This window comes from Bos javanicus, chromosome 26 (genome assembly GCF_032452875.1).
Source record: "Bos javanicus breed banteng chromosome 26, ARS-OSU_banteng_1.0, whole genome shotgun sequence".
Taxonomy (NCBI): Eukaryota; Metazoa; Chordata; class Mammalia; order Artiodactyla; family Bovidae; genus Bos; species Bos javanicus.
In genome coordinates, this window is record NC_083893.1 from 16,748,846 (window position 1) to 16,767,480 (window position 18,635).

General features: G+C 46.3%; 1 protein-coding gene across 28 annotated transcripts in view; it reads right to left on the reverse strand.

The window, feature by feature from the left end:
* The window catches only part of SORBS1 (sorbin and SH3 domain containing 1), a 235,601-nt gene that overhangs the window by 33,753 nt on the left and 183,213 nt on the right, over positions 1-18,635 (reverse strand). For 19 of the 28 annotated variants that reach the window (XM_061402887.1, XM_061402899.1, XM_061402900.1 and 16 more), the window contains 3 exons: positions 10,848-10,897; positions 3,574-3,746; positions 802-887 (listed from right to left, as the gene is read on the reverse strand). In XM_061402887.1, coding sequence (XP_061258871.1) covers positions 802-887; positions 3,574-3,746; positions 10,848-10,897 — 309 coding nt within the window. Of the gene's footprint in view, positions 1-801; positions 888-1,547; positions 3,015-3,573; positions 3,747-10,847; positions 10,898-15,104; positions 15,207-15,786; positions 15,853-18,635 lie in introns of all 28 variants that reach the window. The other 9 variants (XM_061402876.1, XM_061402872.1, XM_061402873.1 and 6 more) reach the window with 2 other exon arrangements.

An 18,635-nucleotide genomic window follows, 5' to 3' on the forward strand; every position in this document is an offset into this window, starting at 1 on the left:
TTGGACTTTACAGGGAAGGGGACACAGTTGTGTACACATGACCACCTTCCCCTCCTGCCACCAGCCTCGAAACAATTCTTCCGTCTTTTCACTGCAGGAAAACGGTCCTCAGAGCTTGTTTAATCAATAGGACCCTTTCTTCTGGGAATGTGAAGTCTAGAAAGCACATCTTGTAATAACACTTCATCACAACAGCAGCTTGTGATTCTGCCCATTTAGCTGATATACAGAACCACCTCTTCCTAAATCCCAAGAGAATGTGCCCCTTTCCTGGCCCCACCAGTCAGATCACTGCTGTGCACGTGTTTCAGCAGCTGCAAGACAAAGGCTGATCCTGAAGTTCTTGGGGTATCTCTGAGTTAAAGGCAACTTCTTCAAAATGTTTTTATAAAGTGTATTTATCGTGGTCATTATTCTTTTTACATTTCCTCTTTCTCCTATTGCATCCTTCTCACAATATGAACTGTGCTTTGTGTCAATAGAGGGTAAGCTTCCTTGGAGAATAATAAAGTGGGGGTGAGGGTGCTTCCCTTTCGAGGTGCTGAATGCAGAGGTGGGCAACCTCTTTTTGAACCTCCTGGGCTGTAGGACTGGCTGGACGTGGCCTTTGGAAGTTAGTGTCTTGAAAAAAATCAGTCCTACTTTTGGGAGAAGTGGACTAAAAAAGGAGTGATCGAGCCTATGTCATATAAAAAGTCACCTGTGAAAATCCCTATGTTTGATTCTAACTGCTAGGTCATGTCACCTCCCTAACTATTTTTGTCTGCACAAGAGCTTAGAGAGTTCAAAGGTGGCAATTACCTCTTTATCATCATGACGCCGTCGAATAAATTCTTCTGTGGATTCCAAGTAATCAGCTGGTATAAAATGCCTTGGTGACTCTGAATCTTCAAAACAATAAAGCAGAATTAAAACAGGCAAAGATTTAGTGGGAAACCAGATTGGGAAAAGATTTCACCTTTCATCCATGATAAATATCAAGTTTTTACCATTGTCGTTTGGTGATCAGTATCCAAATTCTGAAGGAAAAAAAACCAAACCCCCTCCCTCCTGCTTTTTGGATTTACTTGTGAACTAGTTTCATACACAGAAAACTAATGAGAGGCCAAAAGTGAGCAAAGAGAGGACCATCTTAGAAAGGTGTCCCTATTAATAAGGCGTGCAGGGTCTTACAGGACACACACTACACTCACACACACACACACAGGGCCACCGAGAGAGGCTGCCTCTCAAAAAACCTCAGCGTGAGTCAGGATTGGTGTGAACTGCAAGGGGTTCAGGGAGTTCAAATCAACAAATTTCTCAGATGAGCTAAACGGCCAATTTTTCTTTCGAAACAGAGTTTGGTGGTTAGTCTAAATGACATGGGGGAATCTGTTTTTAAAGAAGAGCAGCCACTACGAGCCATGATTAATTGCCAAGCAAAACAAACAGAAAACAAAGGACGGACCAGAAAATGAGCACCAAGGGCACAGGGGAGGAGGGAACACAGCAAGCAGAATGGAGGGATGGGTGAGGCGAGACTGGTCAAACACACGGAAGGCCACCTCCGAGGGGCGCCCCCAGTTCCCCGCGGGGGTTGTTGTTTCTGTCCAGGCCCTGGTCTGAGTACGGCACAGAGTTCCCGTTACTAAAGGCCCGCGGGCAGACCTCCGGGGTCGCAGGTCTCTCCTGAGGGGGCTCTGAGATCCGGCTCAGCCGGGCCATGGTGAGCCGGGAAGACAGGCGTTTGGGCACCGAGGGCCTCCCCCCCGAGGGGGGTTCGTCCCGATGGGGCTGACTGGGGGGCTCTGGCTTCTGGCCCGAGAAGTCCCCAGGGCCAGGCTGTCTGAGAGGGTGCTGGAGGGGCTTTTTCAACCGAAAGGGGAGGGGGCTCATTAGGTAGATGTTCCTGAGGAGCGTGCCCTTGTCCCCCCGGGGATCCGGGCGCCAGTCGGGCCTCCGGGAGGCCTGCTGCTGCTCGTGCCTGCGGATGGTGGTGAAGCGGGTGTAGGAGGCCGGGCAGGTGCCCTTGCACTTGTTGAGGCGGTGTTTGGGGAAGTCCCCGTGAACGCTGCCGCTGCTGCCCTCTCGGCTGTCGCTGGACACGTTGGAGCAGCGGTCCAGCTCGTCCGAGCAGGCGGAGAGGGGCTCGGAAGGCACAAGGCCCCGGAAGCCCAAGGCGGAGTCCACCATCCGGCTACACGTCGGGGAGGCATAGATGATGCTCCCGGAGTTCAGCCCGTCTACCTCCCGGGGCCGGAGCTTGGTTGACTCCAGGAGGGACTCGGCCGAGCGGGCGGACACGAGGCCGCTCCGGGCCAGCACGGGTGTAGGGGACTTGCTTAGCCTGCCGGACAGATCCAGGGACGGCATGGACCGGGACCGCTGAATCAGCTGCTCGAAAGCCGTGATGCGGGAGGAGACAGTGTGCTTGGGAATGTGCTCCGAGCCCTCCTGGCTGGTGCCCAGCTCGCCCCGGGCCAACGCCAGGCCGCTCCTCTCGAAGTGGGAGGCCAGATCCCGCACGCTGGAGGAGGAGCCGGACCCCAGGAAGAGTCCAGCCCGGTTGATGTGGTGCATGTCGCGGTAGAGCATGGTAAACTGCGGGCCGGCCTTCCTCGAGAGCGGACAGGGCCTTCTGGCGGCAGCGCCGAACTCCTGCAGGCTCAGCGTGCTGCTCGAGCGGCCGTCGTAGTCCCGCCGCGAGCGCATGAGCAGGTTTTCCACGCTGCCCCCAACTGGCAGTGGGAGGCCTCTTCTGGAGTCGTTCAAAGAACCCGAGACACAAAGATTCTCGCAGCTCTGAGCCTTTTCTGACGGCAGAAGGATGCTCTTCCTATCCTGCAAGAGAGCGCTGGGAGCAGAGAGCCTGGGTTTGAATTTGGAGGGTAGGATTTCTGAAATGCAGGCTTTCGCAGCGGACAGGGGCTTCTTGTGCTTACACCCAGGGCCTAACGCACTGCTACTGTGAACTGCTCGGCTATGAGCTGAAGATGAAGAAATCATGTGAGCATTCCCACCTTTACGATCCACTGGAAGCATGCAGAATAAAATAAACAGACCCATTAGGTTAAAGCTGAAAGCTGCTACAAAAAAAAAAAAAAGAAAGAAAGAAAGGGGGAGAGGGAACATGCTTATTTGTCAAAGGGTTTTGGTGGGGTTTTTTTTTTTTTGGTTTCTTTTGTTTTAATTTCCAGTCGATGTCCGGAAGCAAAATAATCTGTGCTGCAAAGCAGGTACAAAGATGCAACAAAAAATGGCCACCCTGTTAGAATTAGGAAAAGCTCAGCTAATTTCTAAGAAAAGGGAACCAGAACAAAAAAGAGAGAGAGAGAGATGCTTCAGGGAGAGCAAGGTGGGGATTCAAAGGAAGGGAACTATTAAAACCAGAAAGAAAAATGGCCGGTGAGAAACTCAGGAAGGGGGCCGGGAGGGCTCAGTGACCTGGAAATGGATCTGAACAAGTCAACACTGATCCCGGTAGCTGGAGGTTTACTCTCGCTGCCATCACCCTAGGAACGGGTACAGATGGCCAAGAGACACCCCGATAACACTGTAGATGGGCCAGTCTTGCAGGCTACACCCCATTACCTTTAGTGGAGGCTGAGCTGGATGGCCGCTTGAGCCCACTCAGGCCCTGGAGGGGGATGTCTCCTCCTTCCAGGACACTTTTATAAATCTGCCTCTCATTCTCCAAGCTGGTGAGATCCCCCGGAGCCCCATCGGATTCCCTCTTCACCGCATGGAAGTTGGAAGAATATACACTGAGAACAATGAAATTTTTAAAAAGAGAAGAAAAAAAAAAAAAACCACAGCAATTAGTATTTTTAACAGTTTTCTAAAAAGCACATTACCAGCTGAGGATAAGGAAACATAGCTCCTGGAATCCTCACCAAGCACAGTCCTTCCTAAACGGCATTCTTATTTAGCCACAGAGCTTGACAGACAACACAGGCCCTCGGGGGCCCCAGAATGTTCAGGAATTGTGTCCCAACAGCAAGGTACTCTGAGATGACTGCATTTGTGCTTTCAAAGAATAACTGAGAATCACTGCCTGGGCACAGAGCAGGGTCAGACAGGAGGGGGTTCTGGGGCCCAATGACTGCACACAAGAGGAGAGAGTCAAGGACATAAGTGGAGCTTCTAACATGTCACCAGCCAGAGTTGGCCATTTCAAGTCCAGCACCTGCATAACTTTTCTAGGTTGTTCCTCACAAGTGCTTTGACCAATGAAGCATGAAATTGAACAACAAAAGGTAGTTGCCCAGCTGTCCTGGGTCTCCAGGAAAATCAGCCACCAAGTGCAACCGGAAACTGGCATTCTTTGTGCACTTATTCCATCCATTGCTTTCAAAATTTGTATCAGCACCTTAGGACATGCATTATGGAGTATCAACTATCACTTGTTTATCTTCATCTTGTTCAAAGTCTAGGTGTTTTTGCAAGTTACCACAAATCCTTTATGGAATGAGGTGGGGCACAGAAAAAATTAAGAGCACTTACTCACTGAACCCTCCCCTCCCCCTAATTCCAGTTTTCTATGCCTTCACCCACAGACACACTGACACGTGGGCATACTCACACATGTGTGCACACACACTCAGATCAGGAGTGACCCCCTTTCTCCCACAAAAGCACTCAGGCTCTCACTAGGCTGCTTTTCTGTCCTACCGAATTCCATTTACCAGTATCAGTATGGATTTTTCAGCTGAAAGATATAAAACAGCTTGATAACATTGATTCATTCCAATATTTTATTTATTCTCAGCCATAACCAGCTGCCTGACCTCACACCCCCTCTACCTCACCAATTATCAGGACCCACCCCTACCCACAGCCACCCCACCTTTGGCCGTTATCCAGCCGTTATCACCATTTTTTCCTGCTTCCATCAGAACAACAAACCAGTACTCAGGAAACCTCTCAGAATGGATCTGCTCTAGCCAATTGTTTTCTTTCTGATACCAAAGCCAACATGCTTTTTCCAGATGTGTACACTTTGCTACTGAGGGGCTCCTTGTTTAAAAACAATATCTAAAACCTCTTGAACAATGTTTTAAAATATATCATCTCTATTAGATCTCCTAATATTGGAAAGGCATATCCTCTGTCCCACTTTCTCCAAGGGAAAACCGAGGACCAGAGGGGTAAAGGTATTTGCTGATGGTCACAGAGTTGTTGGGTCTTGCTGTGTTCCAACAGATCAGAGAGGATGGGGAAACCAGTCAGACTGATCGAGAAAGGGCCAGTCAGGACTAGCAGCCACAGATTACTCAACAAAACAAGTCAAATTCAGAAGCTCAGAGGAATCTTCTGGTATCCAGTGGTTAAGACTTGGCGACTTCACTGCTGAGGCCTGGGGTTCAATCCTTGCTCAGGGAACTAAGATCTTTCATGGTGTATGGTAAGACCGAAAAAAAGAAGCTTAGCCCTTGGTAGTCTGAGTTGAGCCACTTTGGGTTCGGAAAGAACAAGCCAGGAGGAGATAGCGTGGGGAACTCACCCCCTGACTAAGATGCAGAGCTGACTGCTGAGCTTCAAGAGGGATTCAACAAAAACACTCACTAGAAGGATAAAGTGAGAGAACAGAGTAATCATCTCAGGGCCAACTGTTTCCAAACGTGCCACCAGGCGTGCTCTGGAGGAGGCAGGCTGGGTCCTGGCAGGCTGTGAGTCCAGCCTGGCACCCATGAGGAAAGTGATCAGCTGAGGCAAGCCTGCTATCTTGAAAAACTTGGAAACAATCCATTTCTCACAGCCTCAGTTTCTTTCATCTGCAAAACTAGTAGGTATGATGAGACTGTCCACAAAAATCCACCTTCAGATCCGTTATCTATACAGACATTTCTTTTGAGCTCCAGACAGACATTCAACTATCTTCTAGACATCCCCTACCGCATGATCCTCAGACATCTTGAACCCAGCCTGTTCCAAACCATCCTAGCTCTGTCCCTCCGTCTTCCTTCACCCAAGCCAGAAAGCCAGTAGAATCACCCTCCTTTTCCCTCCCCAGACCTAAGCAGTCCCAAGCCCTGCTTATTCCCTGTCCTGGACCCAGTCACATGAATCCTTCTGCTCTCTTCCCCCCTGGGACTGTCCACGACTGCTCCACTACACTTCTGCAGGAAGTACACTGCCACTGCCCAAGTCTCCAGTCCTCACTTCCTCCAGTCATCTCTGCAAATCACTGCCAATGATATTTCTAGAGAAGATCTCAATTTGTCATTCCACTGCTCATTTTATTCACTCTACAAATATTTACTGAGCACCTACTAAAAGTCAATCATTCTCCTAGGTCGAAAGTAAACAGAGGGCAAAACAAAGATTTCCTACCTCATGGAGTCACTGTTCAAAACAATTTAGTGTTTTCAGGGGAAAAAAAAAAAAAAAAAAAAACCTGTCTCTAGACTTTGGGGAATCTAGACTATCTTAGGGGCTTCCCTTTTAGCTCAGCTAGTAAAAAATCTGCTTGCAGTACAGGAGACCTGGGCTTGATCCCTGGGTTGGGAAGATCCCCTGGAGAAGGGAAAGACTACCCACTCCAATATTCTGGCCTGGAGAATTCCATGGACTATACAGTCCATGAGATCACAAAGAGTCAGACTCGACTTTCACTTTCAGACAATCTTAGAGTACTGCATGCAAAACATTTTTTGTATTTATAATATAATGCGACTGTCATTCACTTTTTTACAATATTTTTTAAACGTTTATCTATTTGGCTGTGCTGAGCCTTAATTGCAGCATGTGGGATCTTAGTTGCCATAGGTGAACTCTTAGTTGTGCAAGTGGGATCCAGATCCCTGACCAGGGATCGACGTTGGGTCTCCTGCATTGGGAACATAAAGTTTTAGCCACTGAACCACCAGGGAAGTCCCTGTCATTCACATTTTATTTGCTGCTGCACGATAGAACCTTTCTTTGATTTTCCTCTCAAACACTTCCTGGGCTCCATCTCTGAATTTACAACACTGCATTCTGATTGTCATGTGAAAGTGAAAGAAAGTGAAGTCGCTCAGTCATGTCCGACTCTTTGCAACCCCATGGACTGTAGCCTATCAGACTCCTCCGTCCATGGGATTTTCCAGGCAAGACTGCTGGAGTGGATTGCCATTTCCTTCTCCATGTACGATCATGTAATTTTCCAATGACACTTTTCCTTGAGGCCAGGCAGTTTATCTTATGAATCTTTGCATGCCTGGTGTCTAGCACTGTTGTTCAATAAATACACATTGGTGGAATAAATGATTCAATGCAGTTAAATGCCAACATGCACACAGATTTCTGACATTTTTAAGGCCCAGGGAAGTTTCTAATCACTCATGTAAATCTACCCTAATGATTTGTGTTTTGATCTAAAATTAGATTAAGGGGGAAAAGTGATTTCTCTAGTAGACCATCACCACTGAAGAAAGAGCAGCTTGTTCTTGAGTGCCACCTGCTGGCCAAATAAAATAAAGCTCTTCAGCAAAAAAAAAAAAAAATATTCGTGCCAAAATGCTAAGTCATGATGAAAATGATGAGTAGTCTACACTGTTGACTTACAGATCTGATAACTCCAGGGAAATAAAATTCAAAATGGGATATACACTATGATCACAAGTATGAAAGATACTTTTTGAGATGAAAGACTGACAGCTGTATTAAGATATTTGGGGTCATGGGTGAATTTCCTTCTCTCTCTTCCCAGGTTCTTTTCACATTGTGATAAGGAATCATGCTAATAAAATTCTAAACTGCAGTCTGCTCAAGATGTGAAAGTGGATTTAAGACAACACCATCACTTCTTACGGACTGACCACAGAATTTTTGATCCTGGGCCATTTGGTGACTTGTCTTTCACTGCTGCTTAAGTTAAGTCAAGTCTTGACAACATTTCTTTCACATATGATTCGTTTTCACAAGCTGCCTGCCTCAGTGCTAAGCAAGCTGGATTCTAATTAACTGAGATTTATAGGTGTATTCATTTATTCAGCAAACACTTACTGTACACTTTCCTACATGTCAGGCCCTGCACTCAGGCTGATTCGTGCCCAACTGCAAACACCGAAAAACCTTACTCATTTGAACAAACTGGGAGAGAATCAAGCCTGAATTACTGAAAAGTCCCCACAAGGAAGAACAGCAGGAGGGAAAAGCTCATCTATTTCTGTCAAGATGAGAACTGGGCTATGACTGAAAAACAGAGGTCTTCAGAGACCTATTTCCATGATACAAACAGAAAGTGAAAGTTGCTCAGTCGTGTCCAACTCTTTGCAACCCCATGTAGTCCATGGAATTCACCAGGCCACAATACTGGAGTGGGTAGCCTTTGCCCTCTCCAGGGGATCTTCCCAACCCAGGGATCAAACCCAGGTCTCCTGTATTGCAGGCAGATTCTTTATCACCTGAGCCACCAGGGAAGCACAAGAACAGAGTACTTGATAAATTAACACATCAAATAGCTTTATGTACACAAGTACTCAGAATGTCTGAGAGCAACTTTCTCTTTTAAAAAGCCTGCATGGAGGGGATTCTCAGAATGGCATTGAAACATGTATAATATCATGTATGAAACGAGTTGCCAGTCCAGGTTCGATGCACGATACTGGATGCTTGGGGCTGGTGCACTGGGACGACCCAGAGGGATGGTATGGGGAGGGAGGAGGGAGGAGGGTTCAGGATGGGGAACACATGTATACCTGTGGCGGATTCATTTCGATATTTGGCAAAACTAATACAATATTGTAAAGTTTAAAAAAAAAGAAAAAAAAAGAATCCACCTACCGATGCAGGAGACACAGGTTCAATCCCTGGTCCACGAGGATCCCACATGCTGAGGTGTGCCACAACTATCGAGCCTATGCTCTACAGCCTAGGAACTACAACTACTGAGCCCGTGTGCCTACAGCCTGTGCTCTGCAACAGGAGAATATACCGCAATGAGAAGCCTGCAAACCACAGCTACAGAGTAGCCCCTGCTTGCCACAGAGAAGTCTGTGTAGTAACAAAGACCCAGCACAGCCAATAAATAAAATTTTAAAATTATATATATTTAAAAAGCCTGCATGGAAACTTCCCTGGTGGTCCAGTGGTTTAGACTCTGTGCTTCCACTGCAGGGGATGTGGGTTTGATCCCTGGTTGGGGAACTAAGATCAAGCATGCCATAGGGCACAGCCAAAAAAACATTCTTTATGGCCTCAATCCTGCTCACTTACTATTACACAAATGGCTCCTTGTTTATTCTTTTTTTAGTCACTCAAAACAGTAAACTCTAGCATGCCTTTCTTTGGTTAATTTAACACCCAGTTTTGAATCAATATTGGTGCAGATGAGAGTTTATAGATGGCACCAGTAGAGCTCAGCAGTTCCCTGGCCTAGCATGTCATTGCTCCTACGCTGGTGGTAGCTCTGCCACACACAGCTATGGAAGCCAGGCACACGCTACCTTCATGTGCCTGTTTCCTCACCAATAAAATGCAGAATAAAAATAACAGCTGATCCGAGAATGCTGAGGACTAAATGAGGTGAAGTATAATGCAACGCTAAGCACAAGACTTGGCACACAGTTAAGTGTGCAAACAACCATTCAAATTCTTTCATTCAAGACCTGTTCATTGAAGATCTGTGTTAACAGCCTGTGGAAGCTGCCTTCTGAATACTTTTAACCTCTACAATCTATTTTATTCAGTTGCCACGTTGCCTTTTTATTTATTTATGTATTTTTTGGCCCTGAAACTATTAGGGGGCTATATGTTATGCTTCTATCAGAATACCCAGCATAAAGCCTTAGATCATTAGAAATTCACTCAGACAGCCACCTGAAACACACTCACCAACATACCCTAATCCCAGATGATTGACTTTCAAATGAAACTACTCTTGCAAAATGTCTTCCCTGGCCAGATATGATAGACTGGATACGCCCAAGTGACTGTAATATTTGACCCCCAAATCCATAAACTCAGCATTCACACCAAGTCAGGCTTCTATCTGCTGCACAGCTGAACTTTGCTCTGTGCAGAGTTACCCAACCCAAATGGAACAGGGAATAATAGTGAGCCTTTCCTCCCCGTCATATTTCAGAGTGAGATACAGTTTATAATCTCATGGTGACGAGAAGCTGCTTCTACCCAAACAGTCCCCACATCTACTGGGTGCACCAGGCACTACGGGTATGCAGTCCTTACCCTCATGGGGTTCACAGTTTATTGTAGTCACAAAAACACAAGAGCACCAGTCAGGTATACAGGCACAGAAGGAAGTGCCAATAAGAGGTACCAACACGTTTGTAAGGGGGTGGGGCAACAATGGAACATTTCCAGCTGGGTTGACAGCTGCATAGCTAAGTATGGAGACGAGAAATCTTGGAGAGGATGTAGGTTGGCTTGGGGGAGGGGGAGGAGAGGCCGGCAGTCACCCTATGAGGAAGTGCATGGCTTGTGCATTCACAAGCCAGGAAGAATTCCAAGAATTGGTATAGGGGAATAAACCCAGATCTCGGAGAATGAAACAAGTTGGCCCCATCTTTCCTGTGACAGGTCCAGCCTGAAGACTTCACCCCCCTCATTCCAGTCACCTTTATACCAGATGCACCTCAGTCACACACCCCTCCCCGCTCCCAGTAATCAGCTTCTCAATTCAGACAAATAAGCTTACAGCCAAAGGTAAAGAAGCCAACACAGGGAAAGGCTTATCAGAGGTAAGATGAAACATCACAACATTAATTCAGAAAAGGAAGAGAAAAAAATAATTTTAAGACTATAATTGCTACTTATCACCAAACTGTACATCATTCGAAGGAACTAGACTGAAACAAACGAAACACAAGCCTTCCCATTTTGGACATTTCATACATCAAGCCATGTAAACAATGATAACTTACTATCCAGGAGGCTCTGAAGAAATGTCTGGAGTCGGGCTGACTGCTGAGCTCTGTAAACATCAAAAAAAAAAAAAACTTACTTTGACTCAGTTATTTCAAGCCAAGGGGAAAATAGAGAAGTCGCTTTCTTGTCCTAGTTTAGATGAAGCCGTCTGGGAGGCAGGGAGCCAAACTGAGCTGGAAAGGGCTCAGTGCAGGTGGACAGCGGTGCTCTTTCTCTGGGAGGAGGATTTCCAGGCTTTTGCCTCCCGGGGGCTGCACCCAAGGCTCTCTGCGTGGGTCAGGAGACGGCCCACTCCTCATGGGTATCTCCAGTCGCAGGCCCACTGGGTGGATGGCCCACCACTTCGCAACATGCATTAGTGACATGGACAGCACCTTGCACCAGCTTATCCCCAGCCCTCGGACCCCTTGCCAAGCCCACCAGACTTCGTCATGCACCCAAGTGCCACAACCAGAGTGTCACCCAACACTTCATCAGGTACATAACAAACCAAAAAAAAGCATTTAAAAAGACCATACTTCTAGATCATTCATTTACCCCTGGAAATGGGGAGCAATGCCTGTTTCACTGAGGAGAGCGTGTTATCAAATGACAGGCCACTATGCAAAAGAGAGAAAACCAAGAGCTCTATGCAGATAAAAAGCAGCATAATTACAGAGCTTAGGGTGTCTATCATCTTGCAGAAGGAAAGGCAAAGGGTGTGATGTATTTGTTTTTAAAATAACATGGTAGTTGAATAAGTCAATGTACAGCTTCACTTTTAAAGACGCTCCGATCTCTGCTAATGACCACTTCAAGAACAAGCTCTCTGGAAGAGAAGAGGCACTTGGGGAAAGGAGAGAAAGAAAACAGCAGGAGGAGGAGAAGGAAGAGGTTGGGAAAGGAGGCGGAGATGGTGGGAGGGGAGGCAGCCTTCTTTGGGGGCTCACGCCGGCTGTCCTCTGGCCCTTACCCCCAGTGTTCCTGGGAAACCACTGCTCTCCCCTCCACGTCCAGCCCCGGTGCCCACACTGGCCTCTCCCACCCATCCTCTCCTGGAGCCTCCCACCCTCGGCACCTGCCCATGACAGGTTTCCATGGTGGAAGAGCTTCGGCACAACCCTGCTGAGTCCTCTGGAAACACCAGCTTCCTGCCTTCCCCCCTCACAGGTTGTCAGCCAGCGCCATACCTCTAGGGGCTCCCCTGATTCTTTACCACATAACTCTAGCTCCCATCAACTACTTTCCCGGGGACCTCTAAAGTGTTTAGAAGCCTGCTGGTTATCAGATGCACTGACTCTCCCTCAGAGTCTATTTTGGGGAGACCCTTCAGTCAGCTCTCACGTTTCCCCCACCTTTCACGTTTCCTCCTTGCTGTTTTTCTCTGATCCCCCTCCTCCGTTCTCTGTCAGACAAGATCCCCATGGGGGGCTATTGGTCCCCCATCCTCTCTCTCCCTTCAATCCTTGCTCCGCTCCCAGGGCTTCACCCAGCACTTCTCTTCGGGTGACTGACTGACTTTCAACGCCCCTGCCTCTCATCTATTTCCAACTGTTGCCTGGAGAGCCCCATATGATCCACAGCCAACACCTCAGACATACCTGAAACTACCTCCTTCATCTTCCTTCTGCACTTTCTCCCCATCTTTTCTTATGTGACATACTGACATCCCCATCCCTCCTGCTTCCTTCCCCGAACCCGACACTTGTGTCTCCTATCCCTACCCTCAGTTCTTTGTTCTTTACACCAGTTAGTTAAAATGTCTCACTGTGGGACTTCCCTGGGGGGGTTCAGACTCTGCAGACTCTGTGCTTCTAATGCAAGGGGCAAGGGTTCAATCCCTGATCTGGGGACTAAGATTCCACATGCTGTGTGCCCCCATTAATAAAAAAGAGAGAGAGAGAAATAAAGGAAGTTTTTTTTTTTAATTAAAATAAGGCATTGGCTAAATAATTCTTTTAAAAAAGGTCTCACTGCAATTTCCTCTGTGAGCTCTCTCTCATATCCACCTCCCCCTGGCTTCCCGCTGGTGCCACTGGAGCACAGGCTCTTGCCCCTGCACGCCCAGACCGCTGTGGCAGTCTCCTTGCCCTCTCAACCTTCAACTGGAGGTTTTCCCTTCAGTTCAGCCTCTTGAGAGTGATGACACTAAGCTTCCTAAAACACTTCCTGAATTACATCATTGACTGGAGGGAAAAATCAATCATCCCATTAACCATATTTTCTGAGCCTCTATAACCCAGGGTCAACCCTCTTTTCCCAAACCTGCCTCCCACTATTATCACCCAAAATGTTCTATTATAGCTGAATTCATCTACTTTATTCCTGAATCTATATTAAATATATTTTGTGCCTTCTACCATGCCTCCAATGGATGGCCCCCACTTTCACCAGGTACCTAAATTCCATCCATTCCTTAAGATCAGGCCTAACTCCTGATAAGTCTCCCCTGATTTTCTGGAAGATTTCCCCCTCTCCTGAGCCCTGAGAGCCCACAGCGGTCATTCTGCTCTTACCAGGCACTGCTATGTACTACTGGAGCTCTTTTATTTATGAGTGTGGTTAGCTGCTGTGTTCTTGAAGGTAATGCGTCCACTTTTGTGCCGACTTAGAACCTCTCTCAGCACATCTCACATGCCTTAACTAAGGGCCATGGGTAACACATAACTGAATCAGTGTCAAGATGACCCATCCATGCAACCTCTTCAGGCCCACCTAGCCACAGGCAGAGCTGTGGGTACCAGATGCCATCTCTGCCCAAGGGAGGCTGCCATGAGCTCAGTAACCTCTGGCTGCTGTCCATCCTGGCACCTGTTGCAGAACCACTCTCCCTAGGCTACTTTGAAAAGAGTGCCTGCTGACTGGCTGGGGCTCCCGTCCTGCCTCTTGGCTCACTTCAGGACTTACCTACAGCCACAATTCTCCTTCAAAACCAGCTCAGACCTCCATTCCCACAAGAGCGACAGCTGCTGCCAGTCTTTGCCCTGGGTGGAGACTCAGCCCCCTACCTTCCCCCCGGCCCCACCCCATCACCTATCCGCCAGGTTGCGAGCACTGTTGCTCATCTTCTGCACTCCCCTGGGCCTAACCCTGGGTCCCTGCAGGCTAACTCTGCCTTTCGGGACTCTGGACTCCCAAACGCTAACTCCTCTGCATCTGCTTACAGTTCCTTCCCCCGTCTTATCCTGGCCCCCTTGGCTGTAGACATAATCACCCGGTTTGAATCTCTGGCTCTACGTGACTTCACACCCAAGTAACCTATACTGGTGGCCTGACCCTCCTTGTCTCAGTTCTGTTTAAGAATAACGTGGTCTGCAAGCATTTTCCATGTCTCCCGCCACAGTCTGTGGATGTCCTAGCCTCTTCAGCAGTGTCCGCATTCCTTTTTTATTTTCTGTAAAGATACCCTTTCCTGGTAAGAGTCTCCTTTGTTTTGTCAGGCAGCCATGGGGAGCCGTTCTCCAAACATTTGGTATTTTTCTTTCCCTTGGGAGCCCATTTATCTTGGACTCTCTTTTCTCTCTGACACATCCCTTAATAAACCACACTGGGACATAGCTCCCTGTAAAAATATCAATGCAGGCTGAGTTTCAAATGCATGTGGCCAGGCTGTCTGGCCTCCGGAGTACATTTTCTCATTAAGAACTTTCTGACCTTGCAAATTACAAATACTACTACTCTGACGGTGCCGTCCACATAAGAGGCACTTGATTCACGGCGGCTATGTTTTTGAAAATGATCTCTGAGGTTTGTATCTCTGAGGTTTGTATCTCCCAGGCTGCAAAAAATATATGGAAGTTGCCCACAAAAGGCTCCCTGAAAATTCAGAGAAGGTATACACCCAAGGAGGCAGAGGGGAACTGTAAGGGTGACCCCTTGAAAGCAAAGAAAGAGGATGGTAAGGGCAGGGGAGTAGTTAAATCACCAGCCAGTCTGTGTATGTATGTATGTATGTATGTATGTGTGTGTGTGTGTGTGTGTGTGTGTATGTGTGTGTGTGTGTGTGTGTGTATATATATATATATATATATATATATATATATATATATATATATGAAAAATCCCCTGTAAGGAAAATGCCAAGCTCAAAAAAAAAAAAAAAAAAATCCAAGCAAAAATTAAGTTAGGAGGTAAGGGGATCTAAACCAGAAGTCAGAGAGCCATGCAGCTTAAAAATAACCAACATAACCATTCATCACCCTGACTACATCAAAAACCACAGAACAAAGAAGAGAGCAAAGGGAACTGAGGGCATGAGAAAAACTCAGAAATACCTGTGACAGGTTTGTACTGGGTGCTTTATTAAGCGTCTCCGTTTTTTCTAAATCTGCCTCTAATTCTGTTTGGCAGAGGTTGAGATCAGTTTCTAGATTAGTCTGGTTCAAGAAAGAAAAGATGGGAAAGAGCGTTTTAGTTAGAAGGAAAGGCAGACAGCATGGAAGGTTACATTAGAAAAATGAGTTTGTTTAGTATCATACATTAATAAGGCAAAGATGGGCATGACTAAAATACAAGAGCTTACTAGAAATGAGTTAAAGGCAGGAAAACTGAGAATGCAGCATTAGGCAGAGAGAATATAAATCCTGTGGCAATCAGAGCTCCAAAACGCTACTCTACTTGCTAAAGAGAGGAACTACATATACCACAAAAACCTACCTTTGAGGAAATACCTATTTTTCTCTCTTTTCAGAGTATGGTGACTCTGACACATACTATATGTCAGTAGAATAAGTAATTGCTTTTAAAACCTCTACGTATTAGTATAAGTCTTAGAGACTTTGTTAAACTGTTTTATCACCAAGCCAAAAATGAAAAGTTATAATCAAGTTTTTTCAAAAAAAAAACCAGGGGAGGGGGGAGTAGGGGATTTATTAAAAGAAAAACACCCCACAACACACACACACTAGTCAGGCCAGAGCATACACACAGCCCGCAGGAGGAGCACAGCGGAATTACCTTTCTATCCTCTCTAGGAAGGATAGAGCAGTCTCCAGGAGTATAATCCCATATCTTTTTGGGAGGCTGACGGGAAGCAGAGGAGGAAATGAAGAAATGAGCATAAAGACATAAAGACAAACATGGAGACCGGCTCAAACAAAGAGGGGCAACACTAGGAGAACTGTCTCAACACAGAAAAGTGAACTAAAAACAGAAGGAGCAGGCACTCCGCCTCCTGAGGCTGCCTGGGGACCCCACGGAACTCTTGGGAGCTGGAAACGTGAAGTGGGGGGTTTGTTTCTACATCTAGATCTCAGGGAAATCACTGTTGGATACGAAATAATGAAAATTTAAATAGAACAAAGAAAAAGCATTAACACCAATTTGAATGAAAATAGAAACATTTCAATTCCACATTGTTCTTTTCCAACAAAGACGGACACTGTGACCCTACACTTTGGAGGTAGTCTTTCCCACTGTAAACTTTATCATGTCTTCACAAATGTGTGAATTTGGAGATCTGATCAAGGGTCGGTAAATAGTGCTAAATGTGCTTTCTGTGATTTGTGGCAAGGAAATCCATGTACAAAACGGATGTTAAATGTTGTGCTGTATAATTAGACAATTTCATTAGATCATTTTTTTTAATCTTTTACAGTTTAACAAGACTTGATAACATTGCTGACGGTAGAGTCAGACCTTCCATCTCTCTTAGAAGAAAGAGTTTATACTTTGAATTTAAACAGTGAACTGTTAAGGTTATTTTCATTTTCTCCTTTCACTCTTCTTGTTAAAATGAGCTGCGTTCCCAAAGTAGCAATCTGCCAGGAGAACTGTTTTAAGGGGGATCCAGTGTGTGCACTTAGCTGCTTAGTTGTGTTCGACTCTTTGCAACTCCATGGACTGTAGCCCACCAGGCTCCTCTGTCCAGGAGGACTCTCCAGGCAAGAATACTGGAGTGGGTAGCCAAGCACTCCTCCAGGGGATCTTCCCAACCCAGGGATTGAACCCAGGTCTCCTGCATTGCAGGTGGATTCTTTACCATCTGAGCCACCAGGGAAGCCCAAGAATGTTGGAGTGGGTAGACTATCCCTTCTCCAGGGAATCTTCCTGACCCAGGAATCGAACTGGGGTCTCCTGCATTGCAGGTGGATTCTTTACCAGCTGAGCTACCAGGGAAGCCCCAAGAGGGATCCAGAGGAGAGGACATCTGGAAGTTACAAGGTACATCTAAACCTGCAATCTCTTTGCCACTCTGTAAACCTTTTTCTTCTGCCTGCTTAGACTTGAAATTTCTTACACAATGACCTCTGAGGACACGAGTTCATTAGTAACTCCTATCATTCTGCACATATTTCATCATAAACAACTCTATGGCAGCATTCAAATTAGTTTTACATTTCACCTTGAGCTTACTTACAGAAATCACATCAATTTTGTTGAAATTTTACGGGGGAGGGAGGAAGAAGAAAAAGCTGACACCCGGACCCTTTGTAATGAATTTATAGATGAAAAGTAACCTGATTCCAAGGTGCCTTCACCACTAACATCAGCAGGTCAGTAACGTGATTTCTGTACGCTTATATTCTGCAATTTGTTAAGTGTCACTGACAATTATCACTCATCTTTAAGCACTTAATACACTTGAATCTTATTGGGGATGGAGACTTTTTCAAGTCACTGATGGTAGCCCTACTCATTTACTTCCTGCAAAATATTAGACAGTGCTTACAAATAAAACTGGTTTTAAATCATCCTCCCTGAATGGTCCCTGAAGTCTTAAATCAATGGATACTCTACAATTCGTTAGATCTAAAAGGTATCATAGTCAGGGTTTACTGAAGCTTCAGCTCACTAAATCAGGGTGGCTCTAAGCGAAGGGGCTGAGGAAAAAAGATGTGCAGGGTAAACATCTACAGTTCTGGCTGGCTTTACTGCTGGGAAGTGGGTGCTAGGTTCACGTGGAATAAAAAGGAGAAACGATGATCCACACGTTTTGACTGGAGTTTTAACTTCATTCTGCTCCCAAATGACTAAAAAACCCTCCAAAACAACTTCCATGGTTTATACCCCTTTTATTTCTATCTCTTACTCTTTAATGGCACAGAGCTGATTGGGGTAGGAGAAGTGAAGAGAAGAAAACAATTTCTCCCCATCACATCGTCCTCTCTGGGGGTACTATCCAGGTATCAATCTGGTTCAACCAGGTAACAACCTCACCCTTATGCCTCACACCATAAGGACCTGTTCATCTCAATGCTATTCCTCAGGATATGGGCATTGATTAAGCTATTTTGGCAAGTCTTCAAAAGTATCATCTTTTATGACTTTAAAAGACCTACACAAGAAGTAGTCGTCCCATTTAAGAAGTCTAAGATCTATGTAAGGAACATTCTGGCTTCAGAGAAAATGGCATTTTGGAGAAAAGCATCTCTAAGTCTTTAAATAATTAAAAGTCAGTTGGGACAATAGGGTAGGAACACAAATTACAGGAAGGTCCCAGTACACAGATGGACTGTTTTCTCGATATTTGTCTGAATTGGCTGTGTGGTGTTCAGACTACCATTTCCCATGCTGCTGCTAAGTCGCTTCAGTCGTGTCCAACTCTGTGCGACCCCATAGATGGCAGCCCACCAGGCTCCCCCGTCCCTGGGATTCTCCAGGCAAGAACACTGGAGTGGGTTGCCATTTCCTTCTCCAGTGCATGAAAGTGAAAAGTGAAAGTGAAGTCGCTCAATTGTGTCCGACTCCTAGCGACCCCATGGACTGCAGCCTACCAGGCTCCTCCGTCCATGGGATTTTCCAGGCAAGAGTACTGGAGTGGGGTGCCATTGCCTTCTCTGACCATTTCCCATAGAAACAATTAA